This window comes from Chaetodon trifascialis, chromosome 22 (assembly GCF_039877785.1).
Source record: "Chaetodon trifascialis isolate fChaTrf1 chromosome 22, fChaTrf1.hap1, whole genome shotgun sequence".
In the NCBI taxonomy this organism is placed as follows: domain Eukaryota; kingdom Metazoa; phylum Chordata; class Actinopteri; order Chaetodontiformes; family Chaetodontidae; genus Chaetodon; species Chaetodon trifascialis.
Window position 1 is genome coordinate 14,875,426 of NC_092077.1, and position 24,614 is coordinate 14,900,039.

General features: G+C 42.3%; 1 protein-coding gene across 1 annotated transcript; it reads left to right on the top strand.

Annotated features, from left to right (window-relative positions):
• The first annotated feature begins 4,537 nt into the window (after positions 1-4,537).
• Positions 4,538-23,850, top strand: dcn (decorin). Its single transcript, XM_070991919.1, has 8 exons — positions 4,538-5,209; positions 12,889-13,121; positions 16,949-17,061; positions 17,968-18,181; positions 19,204-19,317; positions 19,820-19,913; positions 21,011-21,149; positions 22,421-23,850. The coding sequence occupies exons 2-8, from the start codon at positions 12,908-12,910 to the stop codon at positions 22,619-22,621; spliced, it is 1,089 nt and encodes a 362-aa protein (XP_070848020.1). The 5' UTR covers positions 4,538-5,209; positions 12,889-12,907; the 3' UTR covers positions 22,622-23,850.
• Positions 23,851-24,614: the final 764 nt, after the last annotated feature.

Below are 24,614 nucleotides of genomic sequence, written 5' to 3' on the forward strand. Positions count from 1 at the left end.
ATGACAAACAAAACTCTCTTTGTAAAGGAATATTACCAATGTGCAGGTTTATTATCAAGACACAATGCAAGAAACAGATGTATGTCAATTTAAAACATTCACAACAGGGAGGGATTATTTTAAAAAGCATGCTAAATGCTGTTTTTTCTGAAAAATGCAACTAATTAAACCATTTGCTGACAGGGAACACCGTTATGTGCCATCTGGCTTAACCGTTTCACACATACAGCAATCCGGAGTCCATCACATCCCCCGACACTGCTAAATCAAACCACATCAAGGCTCCCCTCGCACCGGCTCTCTAAATGAAACATCATTCTAGCTCGTTATGGTGAAGTAGATGTTAGCTGTCTAGCTGACCGCAAACGACATGCCGGGTCATTCTCGCTATATGAGAACATGACAAGGATTTTTTCCCAGAGTTGGTGACTCTGTGGGCTGCACAGCTGTCTTGTTGCAGTAACCATACAGCTATGGAAAAAGGGGATTTTGATGGGAATGCCACCATTGTATGTCCACCAGCTGGTGATATATAAGAACAACATTTAACTGGCCTTCCCTTCACTCTGTAGCTGCAATCAATGTACCCTTGAGCAAGACAGTGAAGTTGTACACTATTGTAGTATTGAGTTCCTGAGTTGTTAGCACATGCGGAAAGTAAATCCACTAAAAAAGGCTAATGACTCGTTTGCCATTGCCAGTAGAGCCTTAAAAGCCTGAAAGCTTTGAAGGGCCAGCGACATTGACACTTTTTCTACCTTTTACTTCAAACTCAGCGCAGATTGAACAATGTTTCGTGGCTTTTTACACACTAACATTCAGGACTTCAGGATGTATCACAGCATCGCACCAGAAAAAGGGCCAAAACTAGCATGTCCACCCGAGTGTCATGTTTCCATCACTGCCAATTGGAGCTGGAGCCGATAAATACCCGTGACTACTGCAGATTGTACCATTTTCCACTGAAGACAAAAGCCAGATGTCAGTGGGTTTTGCTGGGTTTTTTGTCTGCTGTGAAAGAGGTATATCAGTCCAACCCTTCACAAAAGCCACTACGGCAGAAATATACTCAGAAAATCTTTATCCTGCTCAGTTCTTTCCAGCCTTTTATCTGCTGTCATTACATTGGGAAAAGACATTCAATCTAATGCATGCATTAAAATTAAATACTAAGAAAGGGCTAGGTGTTTAAACAAGTTGTTCATCTAGACATCCCCTAAGGCTACATCTTTTATCAGAACCCCACCCTTCGTCTAGCTTCCATTGATCAAACTTGTTGAGAGCTAAACATTTTTTCCATCAATATAAATGCTTTGTTCATTTAACTTCAGGGTGTCACTGACTGACTTTAATGACTCTTAAATGGTTTTGTTTCTGCTCAGTATTTTGCAGCCCACCGTGACAGTAGAGTTTTGAATGGTCCTGTAGGGCAGGCTGACTTAGAGAGTGTGATGTTTAACAGCCAGGAAAGGACAAACATTCGCTTTTAACAGAAAAGAAGTTGTATAAACGGTGGGCAGAGGGCCAAATAATAGAGAGATACAGTGGATGCATAGAGGTGAAACAGAGCGTAGATATGGCCTCCAGCTCTTTTTCAGAAAATTGTGTATGTGTTTGTGTGTTGAATGATGGGATAATGAGGTGCGGGTTAGTCTCCTTATGCAAGCATGTTCAGGCAAACAAACCTACCAAAGCATCTCTATATGTCACTTTTTCACACAGCAACCACTTTGTCTGCAACATAATCCTTAAAAAGAGTCAAACGAAACTTAAATCCTATTGTCTGGAAATTTAACGAAAGCCTGATTTCCAACAGTGTCCTCCTGACATAGAACGCACCATCAAGCTGTAGATTCCTTAAATCAAGCTCAAAGAGGACGGATCCTTTTCTGACAGAGGATCACAGCTGTTGGTATCCAGATGATTGCATTGCCCTTTGCTTTTGGCAAATCCTCTGTCATTTACAGCAAAAGGAGGAGAAGCTGAGGTCACAGCTTGTTATGGACCCTTTGACCTCGCTTGGAAAGCTCTTTTCTTCCCAGCAAAGGTAATAGCACCTGCAAGCCCCCCCTCGTCTCCCCCCGTTTTTTCATTCTCTCTTCCAGACACACATATAAAACTTTAGGCTGCCTGAAATCCCACTTTGTACAAAGTCAGTTTCCTTGTAACTCTTTCTCTTTGATTCATTTCTCTTGCTTTGACATCCCTAAGCTTGTTTTTGCCTCTTGATCCCTTATACTGTTCTTATGAAACTCCTGTCTCTCTCTTCTTCTTTTGTTTCTGCACTTGGATATTAACACCTGAAAAACAAAGGTGTGGAGGGTAGCTATAATTAAAGGCTTTGTAAAATGACACTCTTTTGATTCCCCTGTCTGCCTGAGGGAGGTCAGGCATCGGTTTCAGCAGCAACATTCAGCATTTCTCCCAAAGGCTCTTCTGCGGTGGCTATCCTGTAACGAGAAGGTCACAGGTTAGATCTCCACAACACGTCTTCACAACAGCCACGTGTCGCAGCAAAACCACCTCCTTGCTCCATTAAAAGGGGCCTGCTTTCCATCATCTGCCTGAGATTGAAGGATACAGACAGGCTTTTCTCCTCTCTTGCTCCCAATGTGCCAGGTATGATCTCACCGTTTGTGCTGGACACCTGGCTTTATCCGGTACTTCACATCATGTCGCAATCCTCCTGGCCTCTGACCTCTTTCCATGCTGGTCTTTTCCTCTCCTTCTTTCCATCTGTGGCCTCGATTTGAGCTTCTCTAAGTCTGCTTGAACCTCAGGCGAAAAAAGTTAGCTAAGGTCATTGTTTTGTACACAAACCTGAAAAAGCATAGTGTTTATCCACCCAAAAGAGGAGTTTTCTTGAAACCAAGATGGACCATTTCAACACACTTGGGGCCACCGTGTGTGGTCTGCCCTTTGCCTTCTGCTGGGAAAGACCATCAAGTTGAGAGAGGAAAAGCCAGACAGGATGAAACCTGCTCTTCTGCTGTCTGATCCTTTTCAGACTTGAAGAAAGAGAAAAAGACTGAGAGAAAACATAGAAAGAGAGCAGCCGAGGGAGGTAGAAAGTCTTTGTTCTGTGCTAAAACTCATCCAGTGACTGTCCTTTTCAGTAAGTTCAATAAAGAAGAACAGCACTGAGACTGAAAGGATGCAATCACTGCAGGTGTTTGATTGACATCTCCATGACACTCACTTAAAAAGAACAACAGCAAACAGATCCCTGCTGTAATATAACTATTACTCGAATGACTTTTTAAATCAAACCTATTCAAAAGAACATCTTTTTGGATCAAATGATTGAGAAAGATTTCAATCTAATGCGTCATCTCATCACGGTTTATGACACAAATCTGAGTGCTGACTGTTTGGAAATTTCAGACTTTTTTTGGGGTATAAAAGTTGAACTAAGTCTGATTAAGCAGAAGAATGACTCAAATGTGTCATTATTTCCATTGAAAGTTCAATATCTGCTTTTTCTGACCCTGAGTGAATTACAATAAGGAAGGAGATAAAGGCCGAGACTTGCTTGCCAGCTGAACACATGGCTGCGGAGGAGGACATTGGCTAATGCAGAAGTTAAACTTGTGACCTTCCTGCAACAGCATGACACAGTCTCTACAGACGGAGAAACTCCAGTGCCTTCAAGTCATGTTGATAAAATAAGGTCTGGTCACTCCGGGTTAAAAAACAGACCTCAACCTCAGTTTGATTAGATCCAGCTTTGGCAGGTCCCATCCAGAAAGTGCAAAATCTAGATTTAAAGAAACTCTGCTCAGACAGTCATGATTCCCAGTGGATGAAGGTATCTTAATGACTTTGATGATCCCTTGACTTCGCCTCTAGTGTCACCACAAGGCTCGCATTTGTGGGTTTAACCCAGTGAAATGACAACTATTGGATGGATTCCCATGATATTAAGTACGGTCAGCAAACATTAGCACGCTGCATAAACACAATGAACATGGTAAACGTTATACTTGTGAGCATGTTAGCATGCTTTCATTAGCATTTAGCCCAAAGCTCACAGAGCTGTTAGCATGGCTGCAGACTCTCAGTCTTTACTGCAACCACGATCTTTCCCTAAGCTTAACCATACAGTAAGTCCATGCCCAGATATTGTAGAAAGAAGAATTCGTAAAACGTCAGCCTTAGATGTGAGGAAAAACACCACTGAGTGTGTTCCATGGGTACAAAATGTCCAATATCAACTTTTCTCGTGATAGGGTTAAAAAAGACCATAATGACTAAGAATAGGAGCCTTTCTACCTCCCACATAGTTCCCCAAAGTGCCACCTCCTCTTTTTTTGGTCAGTGAAGTCCAATAGACCCAACAGTCTATGAAGGCAACCCAAACAAACCTAATTAACATTTGGGGAATGGGATTAAAACAGAGACGGAGGTTTACTGGGGGGAGGTGGCAATCTGAATAGATTAGACAAAAGTGTACGAGTGTGAGTGTGTGTGTGTGTGTGTGTGTGTGTGTGTGTGTGTGTGTGTGTGTGTGTGTGTGTGTGTGTGTGTGTGTGTGTGTGTGTGTGTGTGTGTGGTGTTTTTCCTGGGGTTAGTCAGGATGGAGGCTGAATGAGGATGAATGACAGAGTGTGAAAGAGGGAGACAGAGAGTTTGTGTGCAGCGTTCTCTGCTCCACCGGACCTATCATTACCAGATGTCACAGTGAGGGTAGCTGCCAGCCGAATCACTGCTTATTGCCTTAAACCCCAACTCTCTGCCTCTTTCTCTTCTCCTCCTTCCTTCTTTCTTCTTTTCTCTCTTTGCTCCCTCTCCCTGTCTCCCTTTTCCTTCTCTCTCTCTCTCTCTCTCTCTCTCTCTCTCTGTCTCTCTCTCCCCCCCTTTTTTTTCTTCCAGCCTTCTCCTTTTCCAGCTGTTTCTGGAGCACGCAGCGAGAGCGGGGCAAGTTCTCCACCAATTGTTTCGGTCCTGAGAGGAGCTCGGCGGTCGGACCCCTCCCTCCTTCTGTCTCTCTCCCCTCTCTCTCCTCTGTCTCTCTTCCTCTCTCGCCCTCTCTCTCTCTCCTCCCCTTGTTGTGACAGAGCACACCTGCTTGATCTTGGCTACACGCGCTCCGAGTCCAATTACCCCATAGGCCCTCGCAGCCACCTCACAGTCTCATCCCCCCACTCGACTGGATTTTTGGGAGTCAAGCTCATCTCTACTCTCTTCGCCTTGTTTCTACTGAGAACAGGTAAGTTTGACTCTGAGAGGGGAGAAAGGCATGGGTAATAATGGGTGAGGTTCGGAGTAAGGAGTTAGGTTTCACACATTTTTAAGGAGATAGAGATTAGTCATGAGGGAATTGCTTGGTCTTTGCTGGATTGTGGCTTTTTGTGTTCAATGTATGTATTGATGATTTAAAGTCACATTATTTGCTGATGATGTTATTTTATAAAGATAAGACGACTGCTTTTTTTGTTTTTGCAGTTGCGACTGAGCATGTGTGTGTGTGCTTGTCTTTCTGTTAAACTGGATGTGAGTGTGTTTTATCCACCTCTTCATGCATTCATATGTGTTGTGTATGTTCCGGATATGTTGCCAGGTCTTGTTCCCACAGCTGTCTTGGCTTTATCTTGAGGGACCTTAATCATTTCCAGTCCAATCTGCATACAGCTCAGTGAAAAGAGCAGCGGCTCGGGAAGGGGGTGTGGTAGTGCAGTTGATGCTGGTACCTCACCCTTCTGCCAAAAAAACTTATTCATCTGGCCCATCGTTAATCTCCAAAGTATCCACCACTGAGTGCCATGTGATGTGTTCGGCAGTTTCTCAATTCTCCAGTTTTCAGCTTGCAGTTTTAATGTGTTGCGCTCTGTGGCAATTGACCAAGTGTTTGGACACTTGTTTGTTGATTGTTTGGATGTAACCCATATGGAAGTGCACCTCTCAAGCTAGTTTGCTGAGTGTGTTCGTGTGCAGAAGTGAATCTGATTAATAATGTTAACATAAAGACAAGAGGTCGAGTGAGGAGAAAGCAGAAAATTTTGATTTTTTGCTTTCTAATTAAGTTGTTTTTTTCTCATTCTTATCATTTGTCAGTGGAAAAGCTCATGTTCGTTACATTAATCTGTCCCTTTTCTCTCTATGTTTAGCTTCCTTTTTCTCTCTTTTTTCCCCCTGTGGCGTTTGGGCAGTCTACAAGCAAATGAGGGGAAAAAAAGCTGAGACAACAATGAGGATTTCTTTGTGTTGATTCAGCCCATTATTGCTTGTCAAGACTTTGATTTGGAAAAGTTGTTTCTGCTGCTTCTCACACTTTCCATTTCAGCAGTTCATTTGAGACTGCAACCAGACCGTTTTAACCCCAATCTCTTATCTGCCGGCTCTGTGGCCCTGTTCCTTCTCAATTTGAACCTTCTCTGCCCACCGTGGCATTTGCTGCTGTGTTTTCACAGGAGCAGAACAGGACCCAAATTGCTAGGGGCAACTTAAAGTGAGAGGCTTTGAAGAGGAGATGAAAAAAAGCTGTACCTGGCAACGCACAGTGCCATTAATCCCGTAATGGTACAGCTTCCTCTATCAAAGAGAGGTCTGAAGGCTTCCCGGCAAGCCACCACACAACTCTCAGCTAACTCATTACATCCTTTTTGCCAGCAGGGAAAAAACCTAATAAGGCTCAGCTGCACTGAATTCCATTGAAAGAACCAGAGTGAAACTGAACAAGGGGAAAACTAAGAGAAACAAACTAAAATGCCTTTTTTGGGGGGATTACAATAGGGGCTAAACGTGGCATAAACACTGTACTGAAATACACTCAGAGCAATAAAAGCACTTCACCAGTTCATACTTTAGAGCTGAGCTGAGCAGATGTTTAACATTCGAACCAGGAATGACTGAACGGAAGGTTTGGAGGAGACAAGGCCCAGATTTGCACTCAGGGGCTGCTTTTTTTCCATCTGGACTTCAACTATCTGGGTCAAAAAAAAAGAGCAAAAGAACAATTGAACTAAATGGACATCAGCCCCCCCTCCCCCCACGCTTTGCTCACTGGAATACCAGAAAGTTCCACATGACAGTCTTTCTCGCCAAAGTTTTAAGGGTCAGACAGAGAGAGAAAATACCATAAGCTATGGGAGAGAAGCTGTGGAAGGAAAGAAAGAGCCCAAAAAGGGAGGAGGAGATGGAAAGAGAAGAAAGGGAGAGAAGGTTGGGCAGTTCGTCCACGTCGGTGCAGCGCAGACTGTTGATAATGGGACTGAGGTTGATGGCAGGCCGACAGCTCTTCTCATGGAACAGCTGAAATGTGGTTTAACCACTCGCTGGCTTTCTCATGCTACGGCTCCAGACAACAGGCATGCTTCAGGGACGCTGAAGGGATCGACACTTTTTTTCCTTTTTATCTGCATGAAGAAATTATATTGATTGTCGTGGTCAAAAGAGTGTGGAGGCCAAAAACCTTCCATGCAGACATGCACGGGAGCACGGACAGCTATTTTCCATACAAGACTGATTTGGCCTCACTCCTAATACAAGAATGTTTTGGCTTGGAAATTGTTTGTTGGCCGTGTCCTCGCATAGTTTCAGATACACACATTCTCACAAAATCCCCCGATACATCAGAAACTTGTTGACGACCACCAACTCCTCACACCACTGCCAAAAGAAGAGCTTTTAGCATTAATTATTATCCGTCATGCTTATGCGTCTGAGCGTATGTGCTTGTGCAACCACGTGTGAGGAGAGCCCAGGTTCATTTGCTGATGGGTTAAAAGGGCCACACGTGTTTTAAACGTCCTGTGGCCTTGTAAATACCTTCCAGTGATTCATTGCTGACAGACGCTCTGCAGAGGCAGACGCAGGCCTGTGGATAGTTAGAAGGGAGGGTGAGGGGAGTAGCGGACGGGGTGGAGGGTGGGATGGTAGTTGGTGTCTGCCTGGTGTTGTCTCCTTCACTGCAACATGATTAGATTTGCTGAAATCAAGACACAGTGGTGCTTAACATTCAAGACGGTTTCTTTCATGCTGCAGAAATTTTAATGAAAGATTCCTTGAATTTGGGCGACATGGTAATCATTCTACGGGTATTTCATTTCTTTTCTAAAGTTGAAAGTTTCAATGAGAGGCAGTGACAAAGAGGAGAAAGTGACAAAGCAAAGGAGGGAAAATTACTTTACTCCCTCATGCGAGCTCTGCTTCCTGTCTGGGAATCATTAGTAATGCTGGGGCCAGACTTGGGGGAAAGTGGAGGGAGGGAAGAGAGAGATGAGACAAAAGAGGGACACAGGAGAATTGACAAGGATGCCGCCACCACAGGAAATGTCAACCTCCACCCCTTTTCTCTTGGTCAGACACGGGATGATGAATCGCAGGATTCAGAGACACAAGAGCACAAGATAGAGATGGTTAGTGTGCCATTTACCACATGTCCTTTTCTGGGATGTGGTAGATTGTAAATCTTTTGAAAATACAGACTAAACTTTCTCACAGCTGCTACTTTTTACTTTTTGATGCATCATTTCTGTAGCTACCATACTTCCATTTGCAGTACTTGAACGGGCATCTGCTGGCCATCCAAAGCCCTTTGAAACTCTTTGGAGGGCGTTGAATAATAATGACTCAACAGAAGAACTTTCATGTACTTTCTACGCCAACAAATCAACATCCCCACCCACATCCTTTCAGAGAAGCCAACATAGAGTACAATGTTGCTTTTTCACAATTAGATAGATCAAAAATAAAAATGCTGAATTCATCATCCTCCATTGTGTCACTGTGGGATGAATGTCTCTTCAACACTGTGTGAAGCTCACCTTCTTTATGCCTCAGGATGACCTGTTTTGTTGTCCTTGTGTGTCACATTTTGCATTTGTTTGAAGGTTTTTACAGTGACAGTCTTTCTCGCAGCAAGCAAGATTGTGGAACATTTGCGCTGATTAGTGTCAGTCCACTTCTTCTGAATAAAGCCTGTCCCATTTTCATCTTGTAAGCTGGCATACAGCCGTGCCATGACGTGATAACCGGCCATGTTCTCCAACTGAGGCTACACTTAACTGATACATTATGCAAACAACATTGGCACCAACAAATTGATTCAATAACTGGTATCCACAATACTCAAATATTAAAGCTATTAGTAAATGACAGGGTGAACATGGTCTGTCTGCAAGTTAAATACGTACAAAAGCTTCATGCAGAAATATATCAAAGTTTAGTTTCAGCAACATATCAATTTTTGGAAAAGGCCATAAAAAGTGAGATCATGCTTTCTAAGCTGCAGGGCACTAAATGAAACCTTCTGTTACATCAGGATTTGATTTCCAGTTCCAGTTCGATGCTTCTGTTAAGTGAAAAAGAGAAGGGGAATACCTTTTATGTTGTAACAGCAAGTTGCATCTTCTTTGGGGGACTGGAAATGCTGATACTGATGATGTGCAGTTTGCATGGTCATGTCATGTTCCTGCATGTTCTGTTGACAGCCCTCTGGGTTTAGCATACACAATGAGCCTGTGTCATGTGTGCAATAGAGGCTTCAGGTGTCTATATGTGTGTGTGTGTGTGTGTGTGTGTGTGTGTGTGTGTGTGTGTGTGTGTGTGTGTGTGTGTGTGTGTGTGTGTGTGTGTGTATGGAGGTGGGGGCATCTTCTCAGGGCAGGCCACCCTGCAGGGCCTGTGGACACATCTGAGCAATGAAAGAACCAGCACCTGGGGCACAGCAGGTTGTCTCATGCGTCTCTTCAGAGGTTTATCCCAGCTGGGAAATCTGGGAAAAGCCTTAAATTTTAACTTTAAAAAAAGACTGCATTTGACCATAATTCCTTGTTTGGAGTTTGGAGTGACCTTCGATCTCGGTTGACCATGTCCTCATTATTTCACCACGGTAATGTTGACACATAGCAATGAATCTCCACAATCTACAGGCCTCCATCTCCAAATCCCCTAATGTAATAATATTAATGCCACTTTTAGCTGCGTATTCTGCAGCTGTGGTCACAAATTGATGCTTAATGTCCCAAAGAAAAATCCCTGAAAATCTCTTCTATTCCTTTTTCCTGGTTTTATTTCAAAACCTTGTTTTAGTCTCGTCATCAACAATTCCTGGGCCTGATTATGACTCACAAAGTAGCAGTAATTCTTGATTTTATACCAACGCTGAAGCCATTAAATGCTCATAGAGCTTAGTTTGAGATCACTCTCTTCTTCTTTTCGCCTGTCTGGCTCACATTAAAAGCTGCTGAAACATTTATGCGCAAAGGTTGATGGATTGATGGCAGGACACATGGAGGGCCATCTGAAACCCTGCACCAATGCACATGTGATTGTATATCTGTTTATGTGCTTGTGGCCATGGGTCAAAGCAGGGAGATACGGTTCAGTAATCAGCAGTGAAATCTCTGTGTGCATGACTGTTCCTTTAAACAGAGCTGGTACTCCAGCTTTGTAGATAGTTCTGAATGTTCCAGTCTGCAAGAAGTGCCAGATGTGAGGAGTTCACAACACCAGTACGTCTATGAAAAGTGATAGTGTGACTTTTAAATACTTTCCAGCATTGACAATTAATGTGTCATACTACAAGATAAGCCCAACCCATCTGGCATCAAACCCAGATAAAACAAACCCTCAAAGGCATCGAGAAGCACTACTTGACCCAATAGTGCTTCATACCCTAAATCTAAAACGACGACAGAATGCTGCAGCCAAGTCTGCAGACAAGGTTTTCATTGGATGGAGCTTTCAGTGGTGCTTAGATAAGAGCATCTGACACAGCCAAGATTACTCAGTCTGTCAAGAAGACTGGAACAACGTGTCCTCTGGATCTACTGTATGTTCAAACTGGAGCTCTTTGTTTCAACGCCTCCCACTACAGTGCGTACTCCATGTTTCCAAGTGAGACAAAATGGCAAACGTTTTGCATGGAAAACTGCATCCAGACATTAAACATTGTGTGATGCAATCTCAGGCTCTAAGCACCGACTTAATGAAGTCACCCTTTTCAGTTCAGGTTTTTCCGCTTCGTAGCAGCAGAACAAGAGTGCAAAAGAAACATTAAGAGGCAATGCAGAACTATCCCATCCAGAACAATCCCTTCTGAATGGAAGTGATTTCGAGTTTGGTCATACTGTATGCAAGCACTGTAACCACTGGACTGAAGCTGTACAGTGTGTCAAAGTGGCGGCTGTTTTGTGGACAGGGACTATAATTACTACTTGAGTTGAGAGTGCCTCGGAGCCGTGATCCCTGTGACCTGACGTAACCTGGATTTACACTACATCAGCACATCTTCTTCTCTTGCTGTCTCTCTCATTCTCACACTGTTTAAAACGTTCGAATGATTTAAACACATGCATTTATTACTCGAACTTACAGATACAGTAAACTGCACGTATGAGTTGTGCACTTGCTTTGCACTTTGCCTTAATGCACTTAAAAACACAGACTACTGCAGTATTCATATATAAAAACGTGCAGATATACAATCAAATAACAGAAATCAAACAAAGATACAGCACAAAACCATCAAACACATAGACCTTATAAACCAGCCCTGAGTAATTTCAGCTCTGGCCAACTGATGGTTTTGGGTGAGTTTCATCATCGTGGTCATGATGCTCAGGTCAAGGTCCGCTACAGACCAGCTGCGCCCAAGTCATTTGTTAGCAGCTGTGGCTCATATCTGCCCTTCAATTATTGCAGCACCAGGGACGGAGGGAGGGAAGGAGCAACTTTTGGCTATACCCATGACAAGCAGATTGCTGGGTCTTTGAGACTCTGCATGCATTTGTGTGTGAGAGTGTGTGTGTTGCTGTGTAAAAGGTCATGGAGTTTTGTGGATCTCCACACTGTTTGAGAGAGTGTGTATGTGTCAACTGGGTTGTGGTTGTGTTTAGAAATAGACAACTGCATAAGGCAGCAGGATTCTCCCATTGACTCCAGTATTACAGTAGACACATGTTCCACCAGTTTATTTTTGATTCACACTGATGATAAAGTGCTTTAACAGCCAACAAATTATCACTGTGATTCATGACTTTTGAACAGAAAATGTAGCACAGTTGTATAGAGTGGCGGCCATGGAATTTCCCATGATGCATCCCCTGTGTATCATAGTAAAAGCTAATGCAGATGTTGCTTATGCAGCAGGCGATCTTTCTGTCTCTGCTGCAAAGGCTAATTGCACATGCACATTGTAGCATGGTGTCCAGATCATTTCAATGGAAAACAAATTCCTAAATGATGAACCAAATGCAAAACATTAGCACACTGTTTGTCTTACAGTACAGTGATTGTCAAACAGAGGCACTTCTTCAGACCGACTGTAGAGCAGCTCAAATAATAAACTAGTTGGCCAACAAGCTAATGCTAAAGCTAAAGTTAATAAACTGTTCATATATATTTAGGTAAAATTGATAAACTATGAAATAACCAAAAGTAATGGGAAAATGCTTAAAAGGGTTAATTAAAATTCAAGAATAAATGGTTGATAGCTAAAATGGATAAATAATAGAAACAGAATAAAGTATTGAACTAACGTCAGTGTGTCATCTTCTCATCTGGGTTTGTGCTAACTCCAGCTTTGTCACCTTTCACCTTCTGCCTAAAACTGACCAGTAGTTTATTTGACCAGCCACGCTAAATTGTTACACCCAAGTGTTTAACCCTTGAGCCCTCCACCTTTCACCTTTGCCCTTTGCCTCTTTGGACTTCAATCAATGTCTCTTGTTCTGTCTTTCTCACACTGCGTCCTTCTCTCTACCTTTGATTCGCTGCCACATTGAAAATCTATTTTGGCCCTTCTCTTCCCCTACTTTGCCTCTGAGTATACCAGTGAATCAGAAACAGTTAAACAGAGTACGGCAGTTTCAAAACTAATCATAGACGGACTATTTTGAAAGTGTATCCACCCAAACCTTTGAACTGTGTCCTCTCATCCTCCAGGCTCCCTGCTCGCAGCACCATGAGGTCAGCCTGTCTCTCTCTGCTCCTGGTCACTGCCTGCTGGGCTCTGCCCTTCCGCCAGTCCGGCTTCCTAGACTTCATGATGGAGGATGAGGCGGGATCAGGTCTGCCTGAAATAACTCCAGATTTAGCCCTTCCTTCCATTCCTGAAGGACCCAAGTGCCCCTTCAGGTGCCAGTGCCACCTGCGTGTGATCCAGTGCTCTGACCTCGGTAAGATATAATCTCACACACTCTCTCAATGTGTGTTTTTTGACCACTAATAACTATTTTTAAAAGTTTAAACGTGCAGATCATGGTTATTCTAAGGATTCTAAGAAAAAGCGTAATTCCAGGAAACAAAGGCAAAGAAAAGCTTAAACTCCATTTATTTTGCGCGGTGCCTGATTGAAATTCACAGTTGCTACATGTGAGAAAAATCCCTAAAATTAAACATCAAACAGGGTGAATTCTAATGTTCAGAATCATTTCGGACCCTTCTTGCTCATACTCATGTTCTCTGTCCACTCCTCCATTTGGTGTTCTGGCCTGGATTCCAAACAAATGAGCTCACTTTGATGGATCAGATGCTGAGGTTCGGCGGGTGTCAGCAGAATTAAAGCACAGCAAAACTTCAGCAGGGTGACAATATGGGTTTTTAAGAGCAGAGAAAGTCACAGGTTCATGCGTCTCCACCGTCCACCCAAACCCACAGGGTCATCACAGGGGTATATTATGTCCTCCAGAGAACATGACACCAGTGTTGATATCTTAAATACTCACAGATGCTGTGAGCTATCCTTCACTTCCTGTAACAATTGCATTATATGCCCTTTCTGAGTGAACTGTTTTTAAACAGTGGTGGAAATTAAAGGTTAGCCCTGGCTAACCAGGAGAGTCCAGTTTTAACAAGTTTAAATGTTACAGAACCTGTTTCTCAATGTAAAGCTTACTCAGTAAGGTCGAAAGACCACAATTTTTTTAGTTGAGTTTTTGATTCACCACAGTCACAACAGTTTACTCAATTGTCATCTTTGTTGTTTGGAGCTTATCCGCCTTATTTGTCGGATCTGATGTATAGCTTATACAAGAGCTTGAGTCATCTCACAATCTCTGTCATAGAAAAGTCCCTGACCTCATTTATTCTTGTATATTACATAAAAGTGCTTCGCTGCGCAGTTGGGTTTGATCATTTTTTGGCTCTGCTTTTGTTTGGAGAGGAGCTTCAAGGAGGGAGATGAGGGAGGGAGTGAGTGACACAGATGGACAAACTGAGAGTATAAAATAAAAGCAGGAGTGGATTAATCAGCCCATAACCACTTCGGTTTCTTAAGCTCAAAAGCGCCAGGGTTGAGACAGTGTTTATAGATTCAGGACAGCAATCACAGTCTAAGCAGAGCGTGCAGACAGACAGGCATCGAAGATAGGCAGGTGGCTCAGCAGTCGGAGCGACAGACAGTTGGAGAGAGTGATGTTCAGGATAGGGCCGGTTCCATTACATCAGTCGTCCGGCCGGGGCCCCAGTCAACAGCAGCACTTTCCCCCCTGGAGACGCAGATCCTCGGCTGGATTCTCAACTCCTGCATCAGCACTATTGGCCCCGGGCCTCCATCTGTTCCCCAGACCTGCTGGCATCCATGCGAACACACACACACACACACACATTTAGACATGCACAAGATTAAAAGTTACAGCTATATGTATATATTTGGACACACACACACACACACACACACACACACACACACACACAGGTCTGGGCAAGACAGAAGAGTTTGCTAACCATCCCAAAGCAACCTTTTGTACATGTGGAGTCTGCAGCTGGCAGGATGACAGCTAAAACATTCTGCAGAGAAAATTTAGCCTCGGGTGCAAATGAGTTGTGATTATGGATAAGCAAAACCTCTTTCTACCAGAGCTGGCAAATATGGAGTCACACAACAGCCTTTTGTTTTTTTGTTTTTTTTAAGTTTAAAGACAATCAGCAGCATCTCCGATTATTTATCTTTTATAAGCAGCGATTGTGTAAGGTGTGTGGTTGGCGGGCATGCTCATCACGTCTAGCCACACTTCTGAATGACAAAGAAATCCAAACTTACTCAGTCCCATGAGGCAATCATGTCTTTGCTGATGCAGCCAGATCACGTCCAGCAGCCCGGCCGCAGCGCCAGACAAGGAGAGACATTACATAAACTCTGTCAATAACGCCTGGAAGTGCTGAACATGAGTCCAGTTCAGTCCAAAGCAATCATACGCTTGATATCCCAATCATTCTGCTCTAAAATGGACTGATTACTAGTGACTATAAGAGAGGGGGCGAGACATAAAGTCCCATTTCTCGCGTTCATTTCCTGCCAAGTGGCTATCAGCTGAAAAGTGAGATGCAGACTGAAACATGATATTCAGATGCTTTATATGCACCAGTCAGTTCATGTTATCGTCATTGCACTGACTTTTCATACAGCGCTGGTCATTTTGTTTCACAAGACAAGTATTCGTTGCATTTCATTTGTCGCTCAATGCATCACAAGATCACCTTCTGGGTGAAATTAGCCTTAAAAACTGATTTATCACACACCTTTGCATCTTTAATTTCTCATTGATGCTACACACAAACAGACCCATTTTTAAATGTGGTTAAAAATGTATTTTAAAAGGGTTTTTCAGCTATGCAGTTTTGCAAGACACAAATTAAAATAAACAGTATTCAAAACTGAAGCAGCAAAGGCTGAGAAAGTTTGACTTTTACGATACAATACCATAAAAAAACAATGTGTTTGTAAGTATAGAGGTATGCAGTGTGGTGCTGTAATGATGGCGGCGGCCACAAACAGCTGTGATGGTTTGTGGGTCATCCACTGCTGAGTTGGAAAAGCTGACAGAAAAGCAAACCTAGCTGGATGTAATGTTTGGGTGACCTGAACAGAAGTCATCACAAGCTTTTAGGACAAACTGTGTCCAGACATACGTATGTGGACTGGAGATGCAGAGTGTAAGCTTCTTTATTAAACAGTTTATTGTACGCCTCCTCCTCTGAAATGTAAACTGCCAGCTCTGAATGTATTTTTTGCTCTACCACGGATGCAGGAGAGCATTCACCATGACTTCCAGCTGTCCTTGCTCAATTCTTTTTTAAAAAACAGTTCACTCAACCAAACAGTCTTTCACTACAGATGCCTTTTTCTGTGTCATATCAGCCATGACGTCCCACGAGAGAGTCCAAGCAAAATGATTTAGCATGAGCTCAGTGTCCAGGTATGCAGTCGCTTACTTACTCCAAAGGAAATTTGTTTTAAGGTCCATTTCCACCATATGTGCCTCGGAGCACATCAAATAGTTATTTGGTCCGTTTGGAATGTCACCATAAAAGCCTTTCTGCTCCCTGTCATTGAGACTTTATGTCCCATGCTACGTTGACAAAGCAGACTTTGTTATTACAGCGTGTTGCTACTGTAAACTCAGTTACTGTTGGGTGCTCGTAAAGCCCAGAAACTTGGTTACAAATCTAATGTATGTTCCTATCACGTTGAATAGTCATCACTAAGGTCAGCAAAAAAACATTTTTCAAGTTAAATGCTAAAAAAACTCTGCTATTCTGCTTAATCAGGACTGTGTGGGTGTGGTTTGATTTGATTTCACGGACATTGCCACCAGCACAAACAAACAACCTAAAAACTATCATCCGACTTTGATTTAGATGTTGCTAAAGTCTGACTGTTGCACAGAAATATGTGACATCATATTTCTGCTGCTCCAGCTTTGGCAGGAAATTGTGTGTTCAGTGCTTGAAGTAAGAAAATGAATGAGAAAATATTGTTTTGGGACCTTTAATATTCAATAGACTGACTGCAACCATGGTCGTTGGGGACAAATAGGTATCCATTTCCTGTTGAGGTCAGAGCGTGGTTAACCTCTCATCACCAGAACTACAGCTGTCATCGCCTCACCTCAAACTCCGTTTTCCATCATCCATCATTCTGAAGGATTTATTGCATTTGTACGCTTCTAACTCTCATACCCTAAATCTAATTTATCAATGTCTTATAAAAATTCCCCATCAGGCCTGAAGGCGGTTCCTGGGGACATCCCAGACGACACCACCCTGCTGGACCTGCAGAACAACAAGATCACTGAGATCAAGGAGAATGACTTCAAGAACCTCAAAGGACTACATGTAAGAGGCATTTACCTCTATCTGCAGAGCTTCATGTCAGTGTGTTATTCCCTAAGTTATGTAACGTGTTCTTATGTAACTGTAGCACTCACCCTAACCCTCCCTTTACCCTTGCTGATCTTCTTGAGCAAACATCCTGTTTTTAACTGATTCATTAATTATCAGTTGTTTCCAAGTTGTTATCAGCTTGTTCCTCTTTCTAAAACATGGACCCTTCTTCTTCTCCATCATCCTCCATACAGCCACCCATAGCACTCTTTTCCTCCCATCTTTTACCGTCATTACACCACCACCACCACTCCCCCAGTCACCAGGTGCATGAAAACTATTCACCCGTAGGCCGTACACCTTCACGTCTTCAAACTCTTGCAATAAATACCTCTGTCTGACGGCCAGAGCTGTTTCCACTGTAATGTAACTGCCCTCTCGAAGGAATCGACCACATACCTCACGTTGCCTTGTGTCTGCTTACATGAGAGTGGAGCAGCAGGAGTGAGATTCCTCTGAAAATACATTAGGGATAACTCAAGAGTGGACTTGAACTTGGCCCCGTCTTGACAGCACAGGCACCGGGTTGGAGTGTCTAACATCTGTTGAGCTCAAAACGCCTTGTTTTTGTGGAATTTCATCTGGAAAGTCCAGATTTTTTTTACTGTCCCATGGTGCATTTGTAGCAGAGAATGTTTCTAAGTGGAAGAAAAAACAATGAAAGCCGCTAAGGTGTAAAGTTTCAAATAAAGTTCAGATTCCAAAACAACAGAACTTTAAACACTGATGTGAATTCAAACAAGCACAGACTGTTCACAAGTGCTGTGGGGATGGTGGTAAAGGCTCTGCTACCATGCAGCTGAAATAAAAATGTATTTCAACATCAGTATCTCATCTCCATGGTTTTCTTCCTGACAGGCTCTGATCCTGGTGAACAACAAAATCACTATCATCCACGCCAAGGCTCTCAGCCCTCTGACCAAGCTGCAGCGTCTCTACCTGTCCAAGAACATGCTCAAGGAAATGCCCGCCAACATGCCCAAGAGCCTGCAGGAGCTGCGCATCCATGAGAATGAAATCACCAAGATCAAGAAGGCCTCCTTCCAGGGCATGTCCCATGTCATCGTCATGGGTATGAAAGTAAAAATACAGATACCTATTTGGATAGCATCAGCAGTTTAAAGAGTTTAAAGAGATACCGTATCGTAGGTCACATCTTTGGAGGTAGACATCTGCACTGTAGTACAGTAGGTGCAAAGGTCAGTGCAGCTGAAGATGCAACCCGCTGCTGCAGAAACAAGAAACAAGCAAAGATCCTTTTTGCCTTTGTTCAACGATGATCGACACGCTACAGAAATAACTGAGAATTAATTGAAATGCATACATTTACATATATTCAGTGGTGCTACATTCAATTCTCACACAATGGACCCACTCAAATGGTGAGTCTTGAAAGTAAGTCACACTGGTGCACTTCAGCCATCTGTAACAAGCTGTGGCTTTCACTGAGGAGGATAAACAATCATTGTATCCAGATGTTTTTATTTATTTATTTACATTCAAGTAGGCGCTTGCGTGAGAATGGTCAATTTGATTGATTCTTGTTTGCAGAGACCAGAAGGAAAGTTTGCTTCACGGCATTTCACTATTGAGACAAGATTTACACATCACAGTCTGGAAGTGATGAGATGCTTACAGACTCTGGTAGCCTGCTAATGCATGATTACACATGTTTTGTTTTGTTTTGCTTCCACAAAAGAATCACAGATTATGTGTCCTCTATCCTCTTTCCACTCCTTTTGCTCCACTTTGACAAGTCATCTCTGACTTGTAAAACTTCCTGTTCCACAAATTAAAAGTGACATTCTGTCATTGTTCAGCTGAAGCTCAAAGTATGGATTCAGTCACTTAAAATGCAATGACAGTGGAAGTATAATCCATGACAAATCAGGGAATCTGGTGTGGAGAAAGGCTGTATTGCAAACACAAGCTGTTTTCTTGCCAGTGACTTTGTTTACTCATGACTCAGCTATGTTCCCGTAACACACCAGGAAAGGAATTAACTTCATAGACGTGATCAATTACTGCTGTTCTCTCTTTCTATCCCTTTTTTCTTGCTGTGCTCTCATTTGTTGTTTCATTCATTTTTTTCAGAGCTCGGGTCCAACCCTCTGAAGAGCGCAGGAATCGACGCCGGTGCTTTCGCTGACCTGAAAAGGGTCTCTTACATTCGCATTGCAGACACTAACATTACAGATATCCCCAAAGGTAAAGCTCTAATATCTGTTTGCGCAAATAATTCTTAAATAGGGGAATTTGACCTAATCCAGGATTCATCCAGTCAGGCTCGGGCAAAAACAACCATCTTCTCTGGAAAGAATGCTTGGATTTGAGTTTACAGCAAAACAATAGGCCGAGTATGAAAAAACACATAAACTGTAGCACATAGTAATTCAAATATCTCAGGGTGGGAACATGTCTGCGAAATGATAAATGGAATAAGGTTCCTTTGGACTGAATAGACTTGGAAACAGCCACTCCTTCATAATTAATCTACATATTTTTAAGATGAAATTGGATTAAGTGAAAGTGGCCTCATAATGTCATATAAGCTCCTAAGGTCGATGTTGCTTAAGTTTTCACTTTGTTCATGGCCATAATCATTGTCTTGTGGGTTTATAATTTGAATGTATTTTTATGCTTCAGTAAAGCAGAATTTCCTGGTGTATGAATTGTGCTATACAAATAAATTTGCCTTTGCCTTTGTCAGGTCTGCCCAACTCTCTGTCTGAGCTCCACCTGGATGGAAACAAAATCACCAAAGTGACTGCCAGCAACCTCCAGGGCCTGAAGAACCTGGCCAAGTAATAAGAATTATGATTGTTGTTAACCTTATCATTTCTTTTTGACCTTAAGATTTAAAGCAAGACGATGTAACTATGGCATAACAGCAGCCACTGTGGCCACAAATAGGAATTACAACATAACTGTGGACTGAATCTTAATTCGTCGTCGTCGTGTCTCCTGGTGACATATGTGGTTTCTCATTCTGTGACTTTTTTTTTTTAATATAACAATTTAAATGTTTATATGTGCCATTCTAACACATAGCACAGGTAAGGAGTCTTAAGGTCATCAAATAGACTGATGTCAGTTGCACATTCCATTCTAAAGTTAATGCTAACATTAGCCACCTTAAGCTACTGGCCGAGTAAGGTGTGATTGCTGCTGTCTTCAACTTTGCAAACATTGGCTAACATTAGCCTACATATGCTACTGTTCATCGTGGATTAAGTAAGGCTGTAGCAGAAACCCCCCCAATCTATTTAGCAAGTTGTGTTTTATTGCTAATTTGCGCTTTTTATTGATAAGAATTTAATCTCTCAAAAGTTAGCCTTGCTTTAAGACTCCATTTCTCATTCTGTTTATGTTACCTCAGTTTCTCATTCTCTGGTTTGACTTGTATTAGTTTTACTTGGAATGCCAGTTCTGGTAATACCGTTTAAGTGATTTACTGCATAAAAAAACTTAAAAACGAAACAGTAGTTTTTGGATAATCAAAATAACTGGTTTGCTCATGAAACTTGGACACACTGTGTTTATAAGACTGTGCCAAAGATGGCATATTAAAGTAGAACAAAGAAGGCTTTGATGCGGCATGAGTAGAGGATGTTGAAGAGGAGATGAGTGACGGAAAGTTTTCACTTTCCATTTGCTCATAATTAAGAAATAGACTGGGAAAGTAATGTGACAAGTGTAGATTCTTTTGGGTATTTTCATTTCCTCAACTCCTCCCTTTTTGTACTGCATTATTAGCTAACAAGCATTTTGGCAGCTGAGACAAACGCCGATGTCACGACGCTGGTTTCTCCACTCATGCAATTTGCGCTCTTGTGCTTCTCGTTTTTCTACACATTTGCACATTTCCGTGTCTCATCTTACATGCTGATTTTTCCTGCAGGCTTGGGCTGAGCTTCAATGAGATCAGCTCTGTGGAAAATGGCACACTGGGTAACGTCCCCCACCTGCGAGAGCTGCACCTCGACAACAACGCTTTGACCAGTGTTCCTCCTGGCCTGTCCGACCACAAGTACATCCAGGTACCCCTCTGGTTTGATTGACATTATAATTACAGCACTTGTTCATCTCTGTGTTGTTAATCCAGGTTTGAATGCACAGCAGGATCACAGGAAGATTGTTATTGCAACCATTTAGTTCCAGCAAATTGCTTCAGCTCAAGCATTATACTTATGTTTCTCATTTTCTTACAGTGCAATCACACACAGCTCATTTTCTCTGATTTAAACCATACTGGAAAAGTTTATTTTGCTGCATTTTTGCATTTGGTTTGTTTAGGTTCACAGTGCCCGATTACAAGTCAACCAAGGCTTCCATAACAAAAGTCACATGGATTCATTTAGTTTGTTTGTTGAGTAAAGTGTTGGTAGTCTGTCATACCATAATGTTACAGATTTTCGCAGTAGGGGGCGTGTAAACAGACCTGATTCCAGGCCCCTTCAACTTGAGTTTGGCTTCAGTTTATTTCATCATTTTATTAGGCTTCTCACGCCTGTGTAATTGCTACATCAATCCCATCCCCATAAAACCATTTTGAGGTAATTTCCTGTAGTTGGTTGGAATTATGCATTCACTCCTAATGAACCTCAGCACCGCACACCTGTCAACCATCTTTTTCCTGTTATTTTGTGAGCGCACACGTTTTAATGGCATTGTCGTCAGCAGCCGTGACAAACCAAACTATGGGAAAACATGAGCTTGGTGAAAGAGCTTCCAACAAGCTGCTGTGAACATTTTGTGCTAAACTGAGGTTCCTCCCACTGCTGACTGGGACAGAGAGAAAAACAGAATCCCATACCAGCATAGTCTTTCACTTAATCCCATTGTATATGATGGCAATTGCAATTAATTATGTCTTTATATTGTTTGATGTTTTTGGATGCGGCGGCTTTGGAATCTGTAATTAGCTTGTGACACTTCGCTCCCTGTGTTCTTATTTTGAGGATCCTTCTCATTCAGCGCTGCATGACAACGGCTACTCTGCATGTGATTGTTTCACATGCACATGATTGTTTCAGCAAATCTTACATTATTATATGCTTTTTTATATGATTCTGTTTTTATATGCAACCAAAGCCGTGCTTGTTCTCAAGCATCACAGCATCAGCTCTCAATGTTTTTAGCTAAACAGGCAAAGAGAAAAAAAATTAATTTGCCGTTGTTGAGCTGTTATTATTCATTTGATGACTTATTATTATCTTCTTTATCTGCTTTATTTTGGAAAAACTAAATTGTTGCCATGCACATCCCACTCAGTGGCTGAAGATTGTCATTATTTAAATCTCTTCCCCAGGTGGTCTACCTCCATGCCAACAAGATTGCTGCTGTGGGAACAGGGGACTTCTGTCCTCCTGGCCTCAACAGCAAGAAGGCCATGTACTCTGGCATCAGCCTGTTCAGCAACCCTGTGCCTTACTGGGAAGTTCAGCCAATCACCTTCCGCTGCGTCTTCGACCGCTCCGCCATCCAGCTCGGAAACTACAGGAAGAAGTAGAGCGTCCAGCGCGTCTCTGCGAGGAAGTGTGTGTTTGTAAATGAGTGTGTGAAAGTTTTGTAAGCGTGCGTGTTTGACCGCTGCCCCACAACACTGACCCCTACCAACACTGCCTCCCCACAAGCGATGATGTCATTAATCCACACACTCATTCAAAACTTCAGTGGACATGGACCTCAAACACAACATATCATATTCATTATTTAGCTTCAAGGTTGGTGCAACAGTAGTACACACAGCTTACAGCAAACACCAACATACTATGGTGATGCTCTCTCACACACAGCACATCATTCATAGAAGCATTGTTGTGCATGATACGTGCAATTCACTCAGTGCGCAAATTGAAATTCAGAGGCGATCCTGAACCAAAAAGATTTGAAATCTCACTCAGTGGAAAATGTTGTAAATCCCAGTTTGGTAAACTTTCTCAACCTTTAGCCATTGTATGAATTCTAAGAAGCTGGCCTGTAGAGCAGGCAGCAAGGGGTTAACTTGTGTTTTACAATACCTTTAACAACTGGTATAATAGAATGTACTAGATATTACCTGTGTACTAGGAATAGCATTTAGAGTGTAACATTACCACGCTGCACTCCTTGAAAGAACTCTGAGTTTCTATTTGTATTGTATTCAATTCAAGTAGAGATAAAAGCAACCGTGACTTCTATCAGATTGTGATTTCTTGTGCTTACTTCAGTGTGGATTTAGTTCTGGGTGTTTTTACACTTTTTCTTCATCACATTTCATCCCTTGTTACACTCTGCGTGTATGTTGTTCCATAAAAACCAAGGTGAAAATAGCTTCTAAAAAAATGTAGAATAAAACACATATGTTTTAAACAGAAGCCATTCCCAAAGATTTATATGCATGCTCTTATTTTTTTTTTTCCTTTCAACTTGAACCTGGTGCTTTCTGGAATCTCTTGTTAATGCGTGTATGTATTTCTCTCCTTGTTTCCCTGCCGTTTATTTCCTTTTTTTAAGAGTCAAGAAAAATTGGAGGGTGTATGTGGATTGGCATGCCCACTGCAACCATGTTGGTGTGAATGTTGTATGTATAGACGCTGTATATAAATGCTGTATAAAACCTCTCATTGCTTAAAGGCACAAGCACTTACCATAGCTCAGACTTAATATATCAGCTACAAAGGTGTTCCTCTTTTTTTCCGGAGCAGGGGCTCCAGCTAAGGTGTCCTGAACAAAATAAAAATACTAATGGAAAAAGTAGCTGTTTTTGATGGATGTAAAGACCAGAACTTGCATTATTGTCAGTCATGTGAAGGAGTTTTGTACTCCTGGTCACTGGATGGCGCTTCAGTAACCAGAGGGCAGCGGCTTCCTGGTGAACAAGGTCAAGAGGAGGCACAGGTAGAGTGTGCTGAGATCAGGTGAGACACACATGTACACAACAAACATGCATATTAGGTGAAACTACATCAGGCACAGATTAATCAGACAAAAGCCACTGATAAAGAAATGACCAATATGGCCGCCTTGGTTGACTCAAAGATATTCAAAAGAGAATGTGCTATTTCTATGGGATATTTAATGTTTAGTTATGGTTTAGACCTGTCAAATGACAATGCAAACAACATCCACACAGTAGCTTTCTCACCTCATTTCAACAGATATTGCAGAAGTTGTCTGTCCAGCTGATGGATGCTTTTTGGAATACAAACACACTTAAAAAGAAACCTGGCTTTAGACATATTTCGGCCTCATGGGCACTTTTAAAAGTCATCTATCATTTTCACTTTTATCAGACACTTTATCCGGTTTCTTTTAACAGAGCGCTGGTTTCTTGTCATCTGGTAACAATAAGTCACATTGCAGATGTTACAACACACATTTGAGACTGTACTCCTGTCAAAGAGTAAGTGTGGGTCAGATATCTCTTCCACGTCCAACCGGACTGAAAAAGATTATAACATGGGGACTATTCATCAAGTTCATTGGCTCAGGACCTGAATTTCATGGAGCGGCAAGTGTCA

What these genes read in the sequence shown, in the direction of transcription:
- dcn (XM_070991919.1), top strand. Translation starts at nt 12,908, where the DNA reads ATGAGGTCAGCCTGTCTCTCTCTGCTCCTGGTCACTGCCTGCTGGGCT. An exon ending in GATCCAGTGCTCTGACCTCG is followed by an intron (nt 13,122 to 16,948) that starts GTAAGATATAAT and finishes ATTCCCCATCAG; the next exon opens with GCCTGAAGGCGGTTCCTGGG. An exon ending in AGAACCTCAAAGGACTACAT is followed by an intron (nt 17,062 to 17,967) that starts GTAAGAGGCATT and finishes TCTTCCTGACAG; the next exon opens with GCTCTGATCCTGGTGAACAA.